Source organism: Hoplias malabaricus, chromosome 1, assembly GCF_029633855.1.
Source record: "Hoplias malabaricus isolate fHopMal1 chromosome 1, fHopMal1.hap1, whole genome shotgun sequence".
NCBI lineage: Eukaryota > Metazoa > Chordata > Actinopteri > Characiformes > Erythrinidae > Hoplias > Hoplias malabaricus.
Window position 1 is genome coordinate 515,411 of NC_089800.1, and position 19,902 is coordinate 535,312.

The following is a 19,902-nucleotide window of genomic DNA, read 5'->3' on the forward strand; positions in this document are numbered from 1 at the left end:
TGTTCTGGTGCGGTTCGTTGGGACGATAAGTGTTCGTATCAGGGACAGAAAAACTGCTGAGTGAGATGAAGATGTAGCTGACAAATAAATACGTGTTGCTAAATGAGTTATTGGCATCAGGAGCTAGTTACTGTGTAATCGGAGAGCAGCTCAATGTGTTTGAGATTTAAAACACAAATATAAATCATGTTGGAGAGATGCCACTGTGCTGTAACTAATGCTACACGGCGGATGGATGGATGACTGCTTTCTTTCAGTGCTTTAGGGAGCATTAGCTCTCTGGAATGCACTTTCTTTTCCATGTTGGGAGATTATCTGTGGCCACTAGATGGCAGTATTGCACATTTATATATGAGTTCTTATAAGAAACTTATTTTACAAATGTATTAAAGTGATTTAATACATTTTCTTTTTTCCCCAGTGCTTTGTAGATATCAGTGGAATAACGATGGCTTTCTCTGTAGCCTTAGTCTCTGATGTTTTTCTGTCGTTCCATTGAAGTTTATTAATTGCCTGCGTGGTGGAGGCGTCTAGCTTTTTGACGGAGAGCTGTGGCCCATCTTTCATGTCTGTCTACATATGATCTCAATCACACTTTTACAGCCGTGTGCAGCAGGCTCAGGGCTCTGTGGCGGCAGAGGGGCACCGTTGCTTCTCAAATCTGAGCCGTAATTATAGCAACGGGCCGAAATATTGTTTTTATTACTAAGCCAAACAAAATGCTCTCTTTATTTGCCACTTTACATCAAAGCGGTGTGTATAAGCACTAACCGCAGAGCTCCAGCGCCACGCTTTGCACTTTAATGAAAACCAAATGCAGAGTGAGAGTTAACGTGTCCGTGTCTGAGTGTGGGCCACCTCTCAACTTCACACCAGAAACAGAGTGGAACCTGTGTGTGTGTGTGTGTGTTTCAGTGGGCTGGTAAAAGTGCTCAATGCAATGTGAGCACACCCTCTTGGCAAGTGCAAACACACCTTAAATCTAACCAGGATATTGTTGCACTAGGAACAAAGCCTCTGCATTATTGGTGCTTTTCATATTTTGTCATTTGGATTGATGGAAACACTGGGTTGCATTTTCTTGACGAATGGACCAATAGAAATGCTCTAAAATTGCTTCTTGCTGATTATTTTAAGTATTTTTATATTTTTCAATAATGCTCTCTGCCAGTTGAAATTCTGAGTTTATTCAGTTTCAGTGGAATTCTCACTGGTTTTGTGCAGTGCACTTTGTACAAAATACTAATCATTAAATACATTTAAATACGTATGTGAAACCCATCAGTCTGAGGGATATAAAACTCCTCTTGCATCCTCATATTAAAGACGATAAATTCATATTATACTCACGGTTCTATTCGTAAGCATTGTACAAACAATGTAAGACGTCATAGAAGCAATGAACACAGCACTAGACACAGGAGGAGAGGGGAGGACAAGCTCGGAGGTGTGGTGGAAAAGAGCTCCTGACTTCTGGGCTTTGCCGTGCTGAGAGTCTCACCTGGAGCAGGGGTGGACAGCAGAGATATGTGTCAGAGAACTGGAGAGGAGTGTGTACTTAGGCCCGAGTGCAGAGAGATAAGATGATGCCTGACCATGTATGGATTTTCAAACCTGAAGAAGTGTGTTGTAAACGGCGTTGGAGCTGGAGGAGACCTTTCAGTGCTGGAGTTATATGCTCTAAGTCTGGAATGTGTAAGTTCCCTCGCTGCCAATCTCTGGACGTACTGTAGCCTCCTAAGGCCCCAAGAAAGAAGCCTAAAGACTACAGCATTACACTAGTGCAGACTTGATGTAACAAACATGTCAGAGCTGAATGCAGAGGCCTGTGTTACTATGCAATTGATGAACTGTTGTTTACAGATATTAACTGAGCATAATATGCCATAGACCACACCTGTATTTACTGATGTTATAGTCATGCTGCCCGTCCCTGAGTAAAACAATTAGGGCCCTTCCAGCATGTTCCAGCACAGTGTGTTCATAACTAATAATGGTTTTGCCGTTCAGAGCTCTGCATGTGTGTTGTTACTCAGTGTGTGTCCAGTGTGTGTTCAGTGTGTGTTCAGTGCAGTTTTAGAGAAAGTACCTCGTCGCGTACCGTCTCCATAAAGCAGTTAAAGAACAGCCGTCTGTCTGTCTGACTTTCATTAAGGAACATGGAAAGTTTTGTGTGATCTGACGTGGCTGGTGCAGCGTGTGTTTTCTTGGGCGGTGTATACGTGCGTGTGTGTGTTTATGTGTGTGTGATTATACACTGGAATTCTCCTCATCTCTCTGGGCTTTGTTAGAACAGCATCGCTCACATAGTTTCCACCTCAACCACCCTGCTCATTTCATTCAATCAGACACAACACATCTAGAGTAATAGGCCTTCGCACATGGAAAAACACACACACACACACATCCATGGAAACACAAACACACTGGACAATATGGCCATTAAGAACACTGTCAAATATAAAAAAAAGAATAAATGATGATTAAATGTTGTGATGGTGACTGAACGTGAAGCTAATTCACAGAAGTGTGTTTAACATTCATTCGTTCGTTGTCTGTAATCTTATCCAGTCCAGGGTCGCGGTTCTGTTTATTTTACAAAGGTAGCTTTCAGTATTCAGCAACAATCCCTGGACTGCTTTATCGAGCCCTGTATAAACACATATATTCTTCTTATGTTACTACTGACGTGCCCTAACCATTTCTCACAAAGCTCCTCATGGTAATGGACGTCTGCTGTGACTGTAGCTAATAATATGAACAACTTACATGTTGCACTGGGAGAAGTGACTGAAGAGTCTTCATTTCCATCACGTTTGTGAGGATACTGATCTAGAACAGTGCTGTCGTTACACCGTGTCTTTACTGTAAAAGACAGACCGTGATGCGTCACAGTGTCAACATCACAAACATAAACGCCGCACGTCAGAATAGAATCTACTACGGACCAATCAGAAAACAGATCGAGACTTGCGCTATAGTGGGTGAACATCTGAGAAAAGCTGTTGATCAGAGCAGAGAGTGGTGTCGGTCGTAAACGACCCGTGGGCTGATGCTCGCAGTCGGTGTACACAGCTGTGCTGATTAACAGGAGCATTTGGCTTTTTATTCTGTTGCTCACTTGCTTGCACCCGATCACATTATATCATTCAATCCGTTCTTAAATCACGGCCTTTCAGGATGAGCAGCTTCTTGCGATAACGTATCATGATAATGATTAATCGTGCAGCCCTGACAAACAACAACAACACAGACCAACATCCACAGATACAAAGGAGATCTGCTTATCGACCTGCTGCTGCTGCTGCTGCTGCTGCTGTATAAATGTTGTTGCTCTGAGGGTCTTTATGGTGTGCAGGAATTCTCTGTGGGCTGCTGGTTGCTAAAGCAGAGATAGGGTCAATATGGGAAAACAAACACATTCTGTCAGGGGCTGGTGTAGGAGGAGAGCACCTGGCTCTGACGAGGAGGACATGGCGTGTTTCTGAATAGTTGTTGTTTTGTTTTTCTGTGATGGTTAAAAGTGTTGTATAGACGCCTACCTCTCAGGGCCTCTTGGATACAGCCTTGGGAATCCATTGCTTAGATCCTAATCTCATGGCACAGCAAAATATGCTACACTCTGTCCAAAGGTTTGTAGACACCTCTAATAAGTGATTTCTGCTTCAACTGTTCCCTTACATTCTTTCTTTATTGTTTTAACTACTTTTTTTCTCTTAATTGCACCAAGGGGAGGGGGGGCTGTAACCCAATTCCGTTGTAGTATAAGTAAAATGTACAATGACAATAAAGGTTTCATCATCATCATCATCATCATCGTTAAAGTTTGTATAAACTACATAGAAAAGCATTGGCCACTATGCCAACACAGACAATAGGGCAACCACCCACCAACCAACTACCAACCACCACCCACCAACCACCACCAACCAACAACCCACCAACCAACCACCACACACCAACCAACCACAAACCAACCACCAACCACCACCCACCACCCACCAACCAACCACAAACCAACCACCAACCACCACCCACCAACCACCCACCACACACCAACAAACCACCACCCACCACACACCAACCAACCACCAACCACCACCAACCAACCACCCACCAACCACCCACCACACACCAACAAACCACCACCCACCACACACCAACCAACCACCAACCAACCACCACCCACCAACCACCCACCACACACCAAACAACCACCAACCACCAACCACCACCCACCACCCACCCACCACACACCAACCAACCACCAAACACCAACCACCACCCACCAACCACACACCCACCACCACCAACCACCCACCAACCACCCACCACACACCAACCAACCACCACCCACCAACCACCCACCACCCACCAACCACCAACCACCACCAACCCACCACCACCCACCAACCACCAACCAACCACCAACCACAAACCACCACCAACCAACCACCCACCACACACCCACCAACCACCACACACCAACCACCAACCACCACCCACCAACCACCCACCACACACCAACCAACCACCACCCACCAACCACCACCACCCACCAACCACCAACCACCACCACCCACCAACCAACCACCACCAACCACCCACCACACACCAACCAACCACCAACCACCACCAACCACCCACCACCAACCACCACCACCCACCAACCAACCACCACCCACCAACCAACCACCACCATCAACCACCCACCACACACCAACCAACCACCACCCACCAACCAACCACCACCCTCCACCCACCAACCAACCACCACCACCAACCACCCACCACACACCAACCACCGCCAACCAACCAACCACCACCAACCACCAACCACCACCACCCACCAACATACCACCACCCACCAACCACTCACCAACCACCAACCACCAGCACCCACCAACCAACCACCACCCACCAACCACCACCACCACTCAACACCAGCACCACCCACCACCACCAACTCACTGCACTGGGTTTAGTGTGAGGTGAAGGCCTCTGGGCAGGGACAGGGTCCTGGACACATACGTCACGCATGTCTTTGCTGTTTGTGTTGACAGCTACTGAGATGTAAAAGTCATCTGTGGTTTGATATGGGTGATGGATTGGATGATGGGACTGTTGTGACGCAGAGCGGAGATGAGAGGGAGTGCCCGAGCCACTGCATCTGAAGGAACTGAAGATGGAGATGATTAGGATGTCAGAAATGACCACAGTGAACATTGGAGTAACACCCTGCACCTCTTTACTGTCCGAACGACCTCGTCTGAAGGCCAGTGCAGTTTGTTCAGTACAGTGCCTCCGTCACTGCACTGGGGCATACACAGAGACTGCAAGTATAGCGCCCCCTGTTGACCCCAGTGACTCTAAGTCCTACAGAATTTCAGCTGAACAGGAGCATGAGACACTCGTCTGTTCTTAATGTTGTAACTGGAGCCAGAATGTTCTTTCAGCACCTGCACAGGACTTTGGACTCACCACAACCCAGTTATAAATTATGAATGAATGAATGAATGAAGTCATGTGTTTTCATTAATACAATGAACACATCTTCGTTTGGATGCTGGCATTCCCACATATATTCATTAGTGTGTGTGTGTGTGTGTGTGTCTTTTCCTGCCTTCTTTTTTCTGGTGTTCAGAGTCTGTCTCCTTTACTGTGGTCAGGATGTAGCTTCTTCCTCCATCTCTACTCTTCCTGACCTTGTTGTCCTCTCAGTAACCATACCGCTGTGGGCTAATTACTATCTTACCGCTAATTGCAGCAAAAGACTGTCTCTAGCTCTCGATGTGTGTGTGTGTGTGTGTGTGTGTGTGTGTGTGTGTTGTTGAGGTGGTGGGTCAGGATGTGTGCTGTGGCCTGCCTCATCTCTTCATCTGAAAACACACACACATACACAGCTGAGAGCTCTTATCCCCTGCACACATCCACCGGACAGTGGGCAATTACAAACCTTCTGGATCCTTTTACTCGGAGTTGAACTTTTGTCACTGATCCAGAATCAGCTTCCATTCCCCAGGCCTAGCATTAATCATTCTAAAACAGACGGGAAACTGCACTCAGATCAGTGACATCATCTTGTGCTCCTCAGATTAACTCTGTCCACTTTCAGCATATTGATTCTCCCTGACCTTCTAGGCCTAATCTGTGTGTTACGTTCTAACACACGCGTGTCCTCCATTTGTGCTACTTTTACCAGTGTAAGCTCTCACAGAAAAAGGAAAGCAGTCGGTTACAAATGTCTTATGACTTCAGGTAAAATCTTATGACTTTATCAAGCACAAACATTCCCCCGTAACCCTATTGTCTGATGTGTGAAATGCTGTTGAGCTGTTAGTGAGAAATGAGTGTAAAAAGGGGAGGGCCATGCTGTGAAATCTGGTCACTATAAGGTCGTCTATATTATAGCATCAGGTTGTGTACTGAATCAGGTGACTTCCTTTAATCGTGTTTTGACATATCTCTTTGTCTTTTTTAGAGGATCTGGATGATCTGCGGATGGAGGGGGTCACTGGCCTAGTGCCGTCCGGCAGTAAGTTCAGCCAGGGCCGCAGCTTGTACTGCCCAGAGCCTCAGGCCAAAGTTACACTCAACATCTGCTCAAGGTGTGCAAGGTAAATATTTACGCACAAACCCACTGACCTGTCCAAACAGACCAGCTCCTTCTGCCAAGCTTCATCTCTCGCCACTGGAGTCTAGTGTCTGTGTGTTAGGGGTGTGTGTGTGTGTATGTGTGTGCGTGTTACCTGTGTGTGTACATAAATGAATAAGCCAGTCAAATGCTAATAATGTTACACTCTTCTGATAAAACTAACACATGCTGCATTGTTTACATTTGATAATGTTCTGTAACGACACATTTTATAAATAGATTGTTTATTTATGAAAGTGTGTACATTAATAATTCAGCTGACGTGAGTTCAGATTTGTATTTCAAGTATTTTACAACAGCTTCAGACATTGCTCAGGCAATCACCCCTAGAGCAGTGATGAGAACCCCACAGCCCTCCACTCAGCCATAACTCATGCTCATATACTCATATTTATGCAAATGAAATGAGCCTCAACCAATAAAACTGATTGCGAGAATCACGATTACAGTGTCATCCAGCAGCTGCATCTCTGGCATCAGTGAGATCAAGTCTAGAAAAGTGACTCAGCGAAGGAAAGTCCCAGACAGAGGTCATTGCTTTGGAAAAAATGAAAAGAAATTGACAGCGGATTTTTCTCTGGCTGAAGATCTCACCGTTTCCATAAAAAGTATTTTTTTTAAAAAACACCAACACACACACACACACACACACAGACACACACACAAACACACACACACAAACACACACACCAACACACACACACAGACACACATTTAGAATGTTCCAGGAGCAGATGAAATGAAGGTGCTCAGTAGCAGATTGAGCATCATATCAAGCTTCTTTCCTCTGATCTATAAACAGACGAGACAGCACTGAGACAGAGGTGAGTGTGAGGTGAGGGTGAGGGCTATATTCTGAAGGAGAGTTGGTGAAAAATAATAAATTCATTGTAGTTGCTGACATCAGAGATTCTGAAAAACAGGGCAGTCGTGAAATTCCAACAGCTCCATGGGGAAGTAACAGTAGAGCTGTGGAATTCACTTTTTAAAAACAATCAGTATTTCTTTAATATTGTAATTTTCAAACGAAGTATTGCAGTTAAAACATAGTATAATTAAGTGATTTTCAATATATCAGTCGACTGCGTCAGGCCTCCATCTGCCACAGTGGCTCTGAAGACAATGTTCATTTGAATGGCCTCAGACAAAGACGTGTTAGAGGTCAGATATTTATGACATTACTCTCTCTACCTCCACTATTTTGAACCTGAGGCAGTTGAGCTAGAGGCTTGAGACGTGGGTGCATTCACTGCACATTTTTCAAACAATGAAAATTAGGACAAGAGCTGCTGTATCAATTTGATTGGTCCAAATCTGTGACCCTGTAACACCCACCCCCCCACCAACCACCCCTCTGTGGCTTCAGTATGTATGAATGTTGCATTTGTATTTATTCATTTGGTTCCCAGTGGGGACCTCAGACATGTTCTAAAGTGTTTCACCAAGACACTCTCGGAACACTGTGAATGGACACCTCTCTGTTCCCTGTTCACCGTGTACAGCCTTAACTCTCTCAAAGCCACGGCAACAGACATTCAGGCTTTAATCACCTTTCAGACAAGAACTCCTATCTAAAGAGCATTCCAGATCTGTTCGTGTTCAGAAGAGCAACACAAACACTGATAGAGCTCAGCTCTGACCCAGATAGGCGTCCTGCGCTGACCGTGACCAAACTCGGATATAAGCTCCTGGACTTAGATCTGATAACCTCCACATGACTGCATTCAGCATCCAGGATAACAGAACCCAGAGAGCGGAACTGCGATAATGTACACCTACGCTGAACAAAATAGTGCTAGGAACTACACCCGTACATATTTTATGTTTTATGCCCGAATGTTTGTGCACACACCTAATCCAACTGTGCCCTGACCTTCACAAACGTTCTCACGGCTGAAGGTCAGAGCCTCGCCGCAGTAAATCCTTCCCAGATGTTGATGTAAATAATGTTTATATATATATTATTATACAGTATTTACAGTCACTGACAGAGGGAGATTATCTCTCCCTCATTGCATTTCCTGTTCCTCCTCTCTTTTTCTGCCCCACTGGCTGGATGCTGATGCCATGGCTGATAGAGCGCTCTGATGGTCATCTCTCTGATGGTCAGATGGCTGCAGCTTGTTTTCCTTTGTTTGGAAGTGTTTTTGCTTAAAAAAAACCTTGCTATAAATTGACTTGTATCCAATGTGCACATCATTTCCCCCCACGTAAGTTGTTATATTTCTACTAGTTCTGTTATTAATTATTATATTCCCTAATATCATTTTTTAAAATGGACTAATTACTAACAATCTGTAGCCACCCTTTAAAGCTGCTGGTGTACTCTCAGGAACGTAGAAAGCTTGTATCAGTGTGATTAGTGTTTACGGAGTCTGCCCTCCACAGAGTGTGTGGTTTAGCTCATTTTTACCAAACCCTGCAAAATTTGTGCGATTATTACCAGGGATTTTAAATACATTTTTTAAAAATATTAGGGTTTAGTGTCCCTCCCATTCAAACGGCGGCTAGTCGTGTTTGGGCTGCAGTAACTGCCTGAGGGCATTGGCAGTTTAGCCACTACGTGGACAGGCTTTCGGGTAATGACTTGATGTTTGGCCCATGTTTACTATAAGCCTGGCACGTGAGGCTCGTATTGGAGCTACAGTTTGAAAATCCCATGCAGATATTACTTTTCCAGTGTTGCGGTGTTCTATGGAAATCCTTATGAATGACACTTCACTGTTAGCGCTAATCAGGATGCAGCTCGTGAAATAAAACCCTGGCTCCAGCTTCAGCCAAAGACCTGTCAGAGAAGGAGAGCTGAAACCAAATGACAGTGAGAAAGCAAACTTTTTGTCAATCTAGAGTTATCTGACACATAGTAAAGAGCAGACATGAACAATATCAGAGAGAGAGAGAGAGAGAGAGAGAGACGGAGGGAGAGAGAGAGAGAAAGAGAGAGAGAGAGAGAGGGAGGGAGAGAGAGAGACAGAGAGAGAGAGAGAGAGAAACACAGAGAGAGAGAGAGAAACAGAGAGAGAGGGAGGGAGAGAGAGAAACAGAGGGAGAGGGAGAGAAACAGAGAGAGAGAGAAACAGGGAGAGAGGGAGGGAGAGAGAAACAGAGAGAGAGAGAAAGATAGAGAGTGAAGTATAAAGACAGAAATGCACTAAAGCTTTTGGGGTGTATCCGTCTGATGTGTTTACAGATTGGCTGTAGAAGTTTTAGAGATGACTTGATATCTGTATTTTCCTTCTCTCTCTCTCTCTCTCTCTCTCTCTCTCTCTCTCTCTCTCTTGCACTCTCTCCATGGGCATGTGACTACATGGTGGACATAAGCAGCATTCCTCACATTCACACACACACACACACACACACACTGAGACCCCTTTGTGTAGCTGTGAAAGGATAAGTACCATCCAGTGTGGGCTGCAGAGTCAGTCAGTTACCTGTTTTCTATTGTAATAGTGTTGCTTACTGCTGCCCAATACTCTTTTGGGGAGGTTTTGGATGGAGGTTGTTTATAGGCCCCATAACATGAGCTCTTTACAGGAACCCTGCTACAAATCACTGGCATTTACACGTCATGATAAATGCCATTTTCTAACACGATTCATCCTGATAGATCTTCTCCAATATCTCATTACAGTCATTTAAAGTTGTCTTTACACACACTGAGATGATCCCCAACAACACTCCGACTCATCCCAGGGATATAGTATGGGGCTTCATCTCTCTTGAGAATACAGTGCTCCACAGGCCAAAGATTGGGGCCTTGAACCCCTCAATTAGGAGAAAACTTTAAATATGGCCCCTGTAGATGGCACTTGAGGTCAGCTGCTTGTTTAGTGATGCAGGGTGGATGGCATTGGTTCTGCGAATGCAAAGCCTATGATGAGTGGCTCCACATAATGAGTGGATCACAACGCTGTGTCCAGTTGGGAATCGTCTAAAGCCCTGCCAAAGCCACAGCACACACCACTGTAGGACAAATCACTGATTTACTGTTTGTATTTGGTCATCAAATCCGAAACATGACCTCAGGATGATAAAGGGGATGAGGCCACGTGTTTCTGAAAATAGAGCAGTAGAGCACAACCTCCTGTTTCCTCTCGTCGAAAATCAGCAGCAGACCCAGTTCAGTAACAACGAGTCAAAAGGCTGCAGTGGATTATGGGCCTGAGGAGTAAAAGGCTGAATGTCAGCATTCGAGTGACGTACTGAAAGCTGCTCTGTCATCGTTATAGTCGCTGTGGCTTTTGTGCATAAAGACTGAGGTTCTGTGGCCAGAGTCTACTTTCACTGACCACTTCATTAGCACGACTGATGATGCAAAGTATGTCTTCAGGTCCTCCATCAGTGGTCAGCTTCTAACCACAGAGCTGGCTTTTTTACGACTGGTGGACCCCTCGGTTACAGTGTGTGGTCTACCATAGTAATAGCATCTGGACAATCAGAAACTGACCAGTCACGGACGGATAGAGGGCCGAGAGTCAGTTGTTCACCTCTACAGAGGGTATACAGAGAGGCGGAATTCATAAAACGAACGGTCCATGAGAGTACATCTAAGGTTTTTTAATAGTATTTCAAATGAATAGCGGCGACCCTGCTAGCTCTGAGGCTACGGAGAGTGCAAGTGTTTATAAACACAGCCTGGGCCGATTTTAGCTTAGCGATAGCCGCTAGCAGCAGACAATAATCACTCTCGAGTCCTCACTGGATTGTACTGGCTCTCCCAGTCAGCTCCATCTTTAAATCAGCTGTTCTGGTCACTGAGATGCTGCAAGTGAGGCTTATTTGAAGCAGGCCTCCTCTGGGCTTTCTTGTGGCTTTTTAACAAATCACATATTAAAGAGTAATTTCTGGATTTGTCACAGAAGGCCGTGGCAGAACGAAGGGCCCTGAGCTTAACAGCAATAAAAGTTTAAAGCTGAATTGGAACAAGCTTTTGTTATTGTTCTTAATAACGTGCCGTGGTCGCACACAGGGAAAATGCATGCGATGGTGGCATGGAGAAACAAGAAAGGAACAAAACCTATCATTAACTAAGTGTAGCGTCTGCTGATTTACAGGTTCTGAAGTGAACTGCATCCAAATAATATTTAACAACATCTCATTGTTGGGAATAATGTCTTCCAAGGAATTTGAGGGAGAGAGTTTACAGGGACATAATTGGCCTCCTTTAGAATCCACCTCATTTTTCCACAAGTGAATACGCTTCTGAGTTTTAATGTGTCTGTGACATCCTTTTTGCCAAAAATACTACAAGGATCAAACATCACAGCAGCGCTCTCGCCTGTCTAAACCAAGTACTCCTCACTGCAGAGACAGAAATCCACTGGGTGGTGTCGGATCACATCCAGATTAGTTTGTACTGGGAGGAGGCAGGTTTAGTCTAATCCAATTAAAACACAATGAAATCCCTATAGATTTCTGTTTCTGCGGCAATGTCCTTCTCATCTAAATGGCCCTGTATTTTCAGCGCCTGTTCCTTTAAAGGATAATGAGCCGCTCGCTGTTCACCCCGACCCCGAGCGCACAGCGGTGAACAGCGGGGAGCAGAAGCTCTGGTTCTCTTTCTTCCCCGTTCTTATTTTCTCTATTTTTACTCTGTTACTGCTCTTATTTCTCCATCTTCATTGTGTCTGTGTTGCTCTGTTGCACTCCAGTGCTGTAACTGGACAGACTCCATTTTAAAGATCGTTATTTGACGTCAGGAGCAGCACAGAATCATAACGTTCCATCCCGAGTTTTTTGGGGGGGTCTTATTTTACAGGTCTTGGATTTGTGGGCTCTAAAATAATGTGTTAATGTTTTCATAATTTCTCTCCTTTAACGTCCCCCCGAGGGCAGACAGGCTTTCTACAGCTTCTTATTCATCTCTGGGATTCATTTGGAGACTTAGAGCCCTTGAGCAGTCTTTAACCTTTCCCTGTGAATTAATTCCTCTCTTTCCTTCCTCTCTCTGAGGCCATATCTCTGTTCCCTCCACATGATAATGTCTGATAAAACAAGTGTTCTCCCACACGTTTATGAATTGAGACACTGCTCCACTCTTCGATCCAGATGAGACATTTGAGATTGTGATTTCTCATGTTGACTCATGGTAAGCATGTTATTATTAGCACTGTTATCTCCGCCATGCCTCAGAACTCGGGGCAGGTGTAACTCAAGACCCTGGTGGGTGCCATGTTGTTAAGGAGATTTTTGTTTTTTGTTTTTTTGTGTTTTTTTGAAGGCTCCAAGGGGACAGTCTCACGCCAGGAGGAGCAGCTGAGGCACCAGCTTCCAAAGTCACAGAGCAAGCCGTACCTGAAGTTACCTGTAAGTGAAGCTCTGCCATTCTACCTGCTCTTCATACCTTAGAGGAATGCATTCAGCTGCGTACAATGTCACATTCTGAAGCCTTTTGAAAGGCAGTGGATGATGGGTAATTTGTTTTTTTGTGAAGCAGTCACTCAGTACCATTAAGAAGACACTCTTGCCCAAAGGGGGCTCCACCTGATCCATTATAGGTGGTGTTTGTTTCAGCCTGGAACCATGCCAGCTAGTTACAGTAGAGATCTCTCGCCCTTAAAGAAGGAGTCAGTCATTTTCAGCATCATAGAGTAGAATAAAGGTGTTTTTTTATTATTTGTTATTCATCTATAAAGAAATGTAGCATTTTTCAGAGTGGTTTGGAAGCTAAAAATCCTGCTGTGTGTGTGTGTGTGTGTGTGTGTGTGTGTGTGTGTGTGTATGTGTGTGTGTGTGTGTGTGTGTGTGTGTGTGTCTCTCTTTCTGGAGCAGGTCCATTGCCAGCGGTGACAGAGTCTCTGACTGCAGCTGAGCTGGACCTCCAGAGTATCTCTCAGGTTTCGGCACAGGTAAACCACCCCGCCCCAGACCAGATTATCCCTTTCCTGCCTTCCCTCCATCTTCACCATTGTGCACACTGTCAGGAGGACAGTTAAAACCACTTATATCACACTTCCACCTGGAGATACCCCACCCGCGGTGGGCTGTTTATCTCCAAGCTTGTCAGGTTAGCGGATAGCTTACCACTCAAAACAAAGCATAAAGAGTCTCCTGGTGTGAGAGCAGTGGCGCCTTTGTTTTGGGGGAACCATCAGGTAGAGTCATGTGACTGGATAGGGCCTCATCCAGGCAGGAGTTGTGATTTGTGACTTCTGCTGCGGGTGTTGCTTTGTGGGAGATGGCGGTGTACGGTTTCATCTGTACACAATGTAATGACACTGACACGGAGCTACTATGGTGGATACGGCTGTAGCAGGACCTATTCTTTCATGACTGTCGACTGGAGTTAGCTTATATTGCACATCTTGATATAAACCGGGTTCATTCCCACACATTTAACCCTTTAAACTTGAAGGGGTCAACTCCTCATAACCTCTCATAACTTAATATTAATTTGCATATTATTTTATAGTTTGTCCTAACCCTATAATAATTAATTACAGTATTCAGCACTTGACATGAATGAGAATGTGAGAAACGGTGCTATTTTGGAGCAGTTCCTAATAAGTGTTATAGAGTATTTGAGAAACAGCGCCCCTTGTGGAAGAGTTCCTAAATGTGAGTGAGTATGTGAGTGAGTGAATAAGTTTGAAGCCATTTCTCTTAGATTCTTTGCCTCTAAAAAGCAAGTCTGTCCATAGATATCTTGGGTTTTCAAAGCTGTGTCTGCTGATGTGTGTTCCCTCTCTATGCAAGCAGTCCCCCCCACGCCACCGGGGGCGGCAAGCGGAGCCAGTGCTTTCTCATCCCTCAGCGTCCACGTCTGAAGTGCCCTTGAGCAAGGCAAATCTCCTATGGCTTGTTGCCCACTGCTTGGGTGTATATGTGTGTGCTCACTGCCCCTAGTGTGTATGAGCCAAAATTTCCAACCTGCATGTGCATGTTTAACGTACTGGCATTATACTGTAGTTTTCCACCCGTGCTATTTGCTCAGGAAAGTATGTGCAGTTGTAAGGGGTTAAAATCTGTGGTTTTAGAACTGGGGACCACTGGAGAAGCCTGGGAAGATTATATGTGTTGGATGATCTTGATATTGACTCTTGATGATCTGGTGTAACCCACCGTTTCATAATTACTGGGACATACGCGACGGTAGTTTGATTATACATAGGCTTTTGTATAATACTCAACACAGCTCTCTCTCTCTCTCTCTCTCTCTCTCTCCTCATCATTAAGCTCTTATTTTCCTATCAGCAGTGACACTGAGGCGAGGCTGCGCTGTAATTACAGAAGGCTGGTGTTGGAAAGTCTTTTAAGAGCGTTTTCGCTGCTGTGGTTTGTGGAGCAGATGGAGGAGGGCTCCAGACTTGCTGGCATCCAGTGCTGTCGCGACAGAAAAAAAACAAACCCTCATCTCCCACCAATTCCCCCAAGCCCCACAGAAAGAGCTGGTACCCCCTTGAGAAAGTTAAAGCATATCACAGAGCAAACAATATCATTCAAGTGGTACTTAAGTCAGTTATTACTGTAATTTTACTCTGCTGTACCATACTATTGTCCCGTGTCCTGTAATTGAGAGCTCTAACAAGTCCCACCTCCTTTGGTTACTGTTGCCATGTCTGTCAAACTTCCAGCTCAGGCCACCAAGCAGCATCCGTCAGAATAAACCCAGGGGAACCGGTGCACAGAGGACTCCATGCTCAGGGTTTTTCACTCAATGTAGACATATATTAATCAGCCATAACATTAAAGTCATTTCCTTCACACCCTTAAGTGCCACATGAAGCAAAGTGCAGAAGCTCTTGTTTATTAACATTTTTGCTTGGTTCTCTTCCTTCTCTGTTCTTGTTTTTGCTGCTTTGTTTGTTTCACTCCATTTAAGCTGGTCTTTGTTGTCTCCCATTAACACCGGCCCACGGACTCAGACCAGGGAACAGATCAATTGACGTAAGAAACAGAGGACGGCTTTTTATATCAGAACGGCTTTTTAAATCCATTGTTTTTAGAGTTAAGGATCCCAAAAAAAACTGATTGGGTGGTCTTAATTCACAGCTCAGGGCTTGACAGATCATCCGGATTCCCATGTGAATATATATGCACCGAATAAGTGATTTTTTTCAGAATATATCTTCTTTAATACAGTATACACTCTGTGTTTATCTGACATTCTGGAGATGTGTCACCTCTGTGCTGCAGTACCAGCTTTGTAACACAAATATAAACACACACACACACACACACACACACACACCTTTTATATTCAAACAAAACAAGCTGTCTTTACTTTGGCATGTGATTTTTGACCATGTGAAAAAATAATGGCAGTGAAAGGGCCTCGGCGTCTGCAGGTTAATCCGTGCCAAAGTGACGAGGCTAATCTCTTCCATCTGTAGAGGAACGCCTGGGTACCTACCGACACTTTTTAAAGCCTAATGTGCTTGTTTTCTGTTTAATTGCTTATTTTGGGCAGTGTCTGAAAGGCGAATGCAATACGTCTTCCTAATGGCTTGTTAGTGTAACTGGTCCTCCAGGGGCACTCTCGGCTAGTCGCTCCGAAACACACGGACAACAAAATGTAATGCTTACACAGGATGACTCACGCTTTTGGACCACAGTAGCTAAAGCTTGTTGAAGCGGCGGGGGCTGTATCTGCATGGATGTCACCCTCTGAGATGGGGGTTCTTGTTTCTCGGTTTAAGTTAATTGCATTGATGTTTACTTGTGGTACGGCCTCTGTAGCCCTCAGAGGATTGCTCTGATATCTGTGCCTGTGGGTTTGGGCCAAGGACTCATCCCAGACTACAGCTGGATGGCTCTCTGCATTGCAACAGGTTCCATATATTTCCTCCCCTTTTGCCAGCTCTCCGGTCTGTTTGCATGCTCAAAACTGCTTTATCGTGTTTACGAAGCCCCAGTGTCTGTAAATGGGTAAAAAAACAAAGTGTCTGTGTCCGGTGCTAGACTTTCTCTCTCTCTGCTCACAGCAGAGAAACGCCATCTGGAGGTTTTTAGACAACGGAGAGACTCCAAACGCTGAAAAGTAGCCACGGCTGCCCACCTGATTGTATATGTGCTTCTATACATTACTGATAAGTATGGGGGTGTAGGATTGTATTCTCAGACCAAAGCAGCAGGTTTATTAACATAGTGCATTACACATCAGGGAACCTTTCCTCTTCACGAGACGAGAACAGGAGATCTTAATGCCCACCAACAGTCCAGCAGTTTCTTATTTGTGCCAGTCATTCAGCTCAGAAATGTTCTCCCAGAAATTATTTGAGTTATTTCCATGTTATTCCAGCCCTGTTTCCTTATAGGCAGTGAGTGATATGTTTTAATTAACCCCCCTGAGCCTGTTAATAAAGCACCCTAGATAAGTGAGATTAGAGTTTAATCATTTTTATCTGAGAGCAATAATTATAGCACATGTTTGGTGTATTCATGGAGTCCTGGAGATGAGGATAAGGAGCAGTTGGCTGGTTCCTGGGGCCTGGTTCTTCTGCCCTGAAAGCTTCCTGGGGTTATTTCACTTTAATCCACACATTTCTTTGCTCACAAATGATGGTTCCTCCTAATGTTAGAAGGTAGGACTGGACTGACAAGTACAATGGGGACAGGAGAGTGAAGAAACAGCACATTCTCCTCCCTCATCATCCATGGCTGAGGCACCTAACCCCACTCTGCTCTCTAGGTGCCTCCACTCCGGGTGTTAGTGTGCTCAGTGATTTTGTTTGTGTGTTTATTGGTAAAGAAAGGTTTCATTCAGAACCACCATTTTGTTCTACTCCTGTGTAAAGATTAATAAATAAATAAAAACATGTAGCATATGGTTTGGTTGCTTGTGATTGGTCCATAGGTAGTTCACAAGTTGTTACTGGGTTAAATGTCCCCTATTAAAGTTTGCATAGACAACAGAGCTGGTAATGTGGCATAAGAAAATTGAAGGAAGTGTGGTGGTCTTCAGGGGTGTAGCTATGGATGCGCCTGGTTTGATCCAGATTGGACCAAGGCCTACCCAGTGCGCCACAGGCAATTCCCCGTATGCAGTGCGTGTTTGCCTGCGTGGACACATTCTCCTTCCAGATTGTTCTGTACGCACATTCCCGCTAGCTACCGCACCATCCCCATCGACAGGAACATCGGCACAGTGGTTACAGCCGAAACCAAAACCAGAACCCAACTCCTACGCACCCCTAAGGTTTGCTTTTGTCTTTTATTCAAAGAGAAATATAAGTATGCCCATCCAGTTTTGCCAAGCCCCACCGAAATGTCAATATATGGCTATGCCACTGGTGGTCTTATCGACAGATTTTTGATTAATGGGATTTATTCTGGAGCGTGTATTTCTGGTTTGTGAGTTTTAAAATGTCTACTGTGTTGAGGCTACTCTCTGTCATGCTTAGGCTCAGCTGACGTTTCCCAAAACGTGATGCCAACCTCTAGATAAACAAGTCTGGAAGACCACAACACTTTGAGCAATTTGTCTTTCTCTTGTTTGCTCAGAATTATGGCGGCCAGCTGTGCATATTAATACACGCACTTACAAAACATGGTGAATATCAGTATTTTCAGATGTGTGTTGGTTATTTAAGGTCAGGGTCAGGCCAGTCCACTGTTCTGAGAAAACCAGCAGCTCGTGTGGTTTGCATTTGCGCTTCTTTGGTGTCTATTTTTTAATTTTCTCAGTAAGGGTTTCTATACCTATCCACATCCTTTCAGATCCACATTGGTGAGTTGTCTACTCGCAGTGATCCAGAGACTATTTAAATATTTTACATGAAACGGCAAATCTCTATAAACCACTTAAAAAGGGAAGTTTTCCACAGTGTGGCTAACCCCAACGTGAACCCTTAGCCGCTACCGCTGCAGTCTTTCCTCTGATACTCAGGACCTCACGAACATGCGTGACCACTGAAGACCGCAACCTTTTGTCAATAGAAAAAGCCCACCACAGACTTAACTTGCATGTAGCCCTCGGTTAATCACTGTCGTTCCTTTCGGTTTGGGGCGGTGGCAGTGTTCATTTATGGAAACTGCCGGAAAACAAAAGCAAATTGCTCACCTTCAATGGAGCCCAAATACAGAGGGCGAGCAAAACACACTGTGCTGCTGTGGTTCAGTCAGCTTTCCCTAAAAATAGCCCTTAATTCACATTTAAAAGGAACAATCTGCTCAGTGGTAATTGATTGTTCATGAATGTGTTTTTACGAGTGCTCTCTATTTCTCGCCGCATATTTGAACCTCCTTGTACTTGGCCAAGGTTTTCTTCACCACCCCCCTTTTCTAAACCCTGAGCTGTAAGTAAATAAGTCTTGCTCAACATGTCCATGTGAATAAAAACATGTGATTCATTTCTTTTTGCTAAATTCTTACAAATGCAACAATGATGTCATTAGTTTTATCCTCAAGTTTTCCCCAAAAATCATACTACAGTACACTTTATTTCTAGAATGGGTGACTTATTATTCATGTATTCAAACCATTACACCTTCTCAGTAGACTTTCACTTTCAATGTTACATAACATAAAATGTGTTTGATTGGTGGATGATTTGTGCAGTGGCACCATTAAAAACAATACACATATCGCCCCCTACACTTCCTTTGGTGTACTGCATTCTGTCAGGAGGGACTACGTTTAGATTATGATACCATGTCAATGTTATTGTGTCTGTAGGGTATATAAGGTTATAGGGTATAACATCTCTAGGTTAAATAGGGGTATCTGTATGGTATATAGGGGTACAGTATCTTACAACCTTACATTTATGCATTTGGCAGATGATTTTATCCAAAGCGACTTACAAAAGAGGATCTAACATTCAAACTACAGCACAATTTATACAAAGTACCTTACATTGAGTGCAATATGCAGGAAGTAATAAGTGCATTAAAGAAATACTTTCAGTGCAAGAGATACTCTCGGAAGAGCTGGGTCTTCAATGATTTCTTGAATGCGGAGAGGGCTCCTGTTGCTCTGATGGTGCTTGGAAGCTCGTTCCACCAGCGTGGTACCAGAGATGAGAATAGCCTCGACTGACCTGTACGGGGGGTTGGTCGTGTTAGTAGGCGCTCCTTTGAGGAACGGAGAGGGCGGGCGCTAACGTATGGTTTTAAGAATCTATTGAGGAAGATGGGAGCAGAACCAGTGAACACTCTGAAGGCCATCATTAGTGATTTAAATTTGATGCGAGCAGCTGAGGGCAGCCAATGCAGCTCGACTATTAGAGGCGTGACATGTGCTCTTTTTGGTTGGTTGAAGACCAGGCGTGCTGCAGCATTCTGGATCATCTGTAGCGGTCTCACAGC

At 44.6% G+C, this 19,902-nt stretch overlaps 1 protein-coding gene across 1 annotated transcript in view; it reads left to right on the top strand.

Moving 5' to 3' along the window:
• The window catches only part of c1h8orf34 (chromosome 1 C8orf34 homolog), a 71,329-nt gene that overhangs the window by 32,666 nt on the left and 18,761 nt on the right, over positions 1-19,902 (top strand). Inside the window, exons 8-10 of the mRNA XM_066683974.1 lie at positions 6,482-6,617; positions 12,876-12,961; positions 13,427-13,503. Coding sequence (XP_066540071.1) covers positions 6,482-6,617; positions 12,876-12,961; positions 13,427-13,503 — 299 coding nt within the window. The remainder of the gene's footprint in view (positions 1-6,481; positions 6,618-12,875; positions 12,962-13,426; positions 13,504-19,902) is intronic.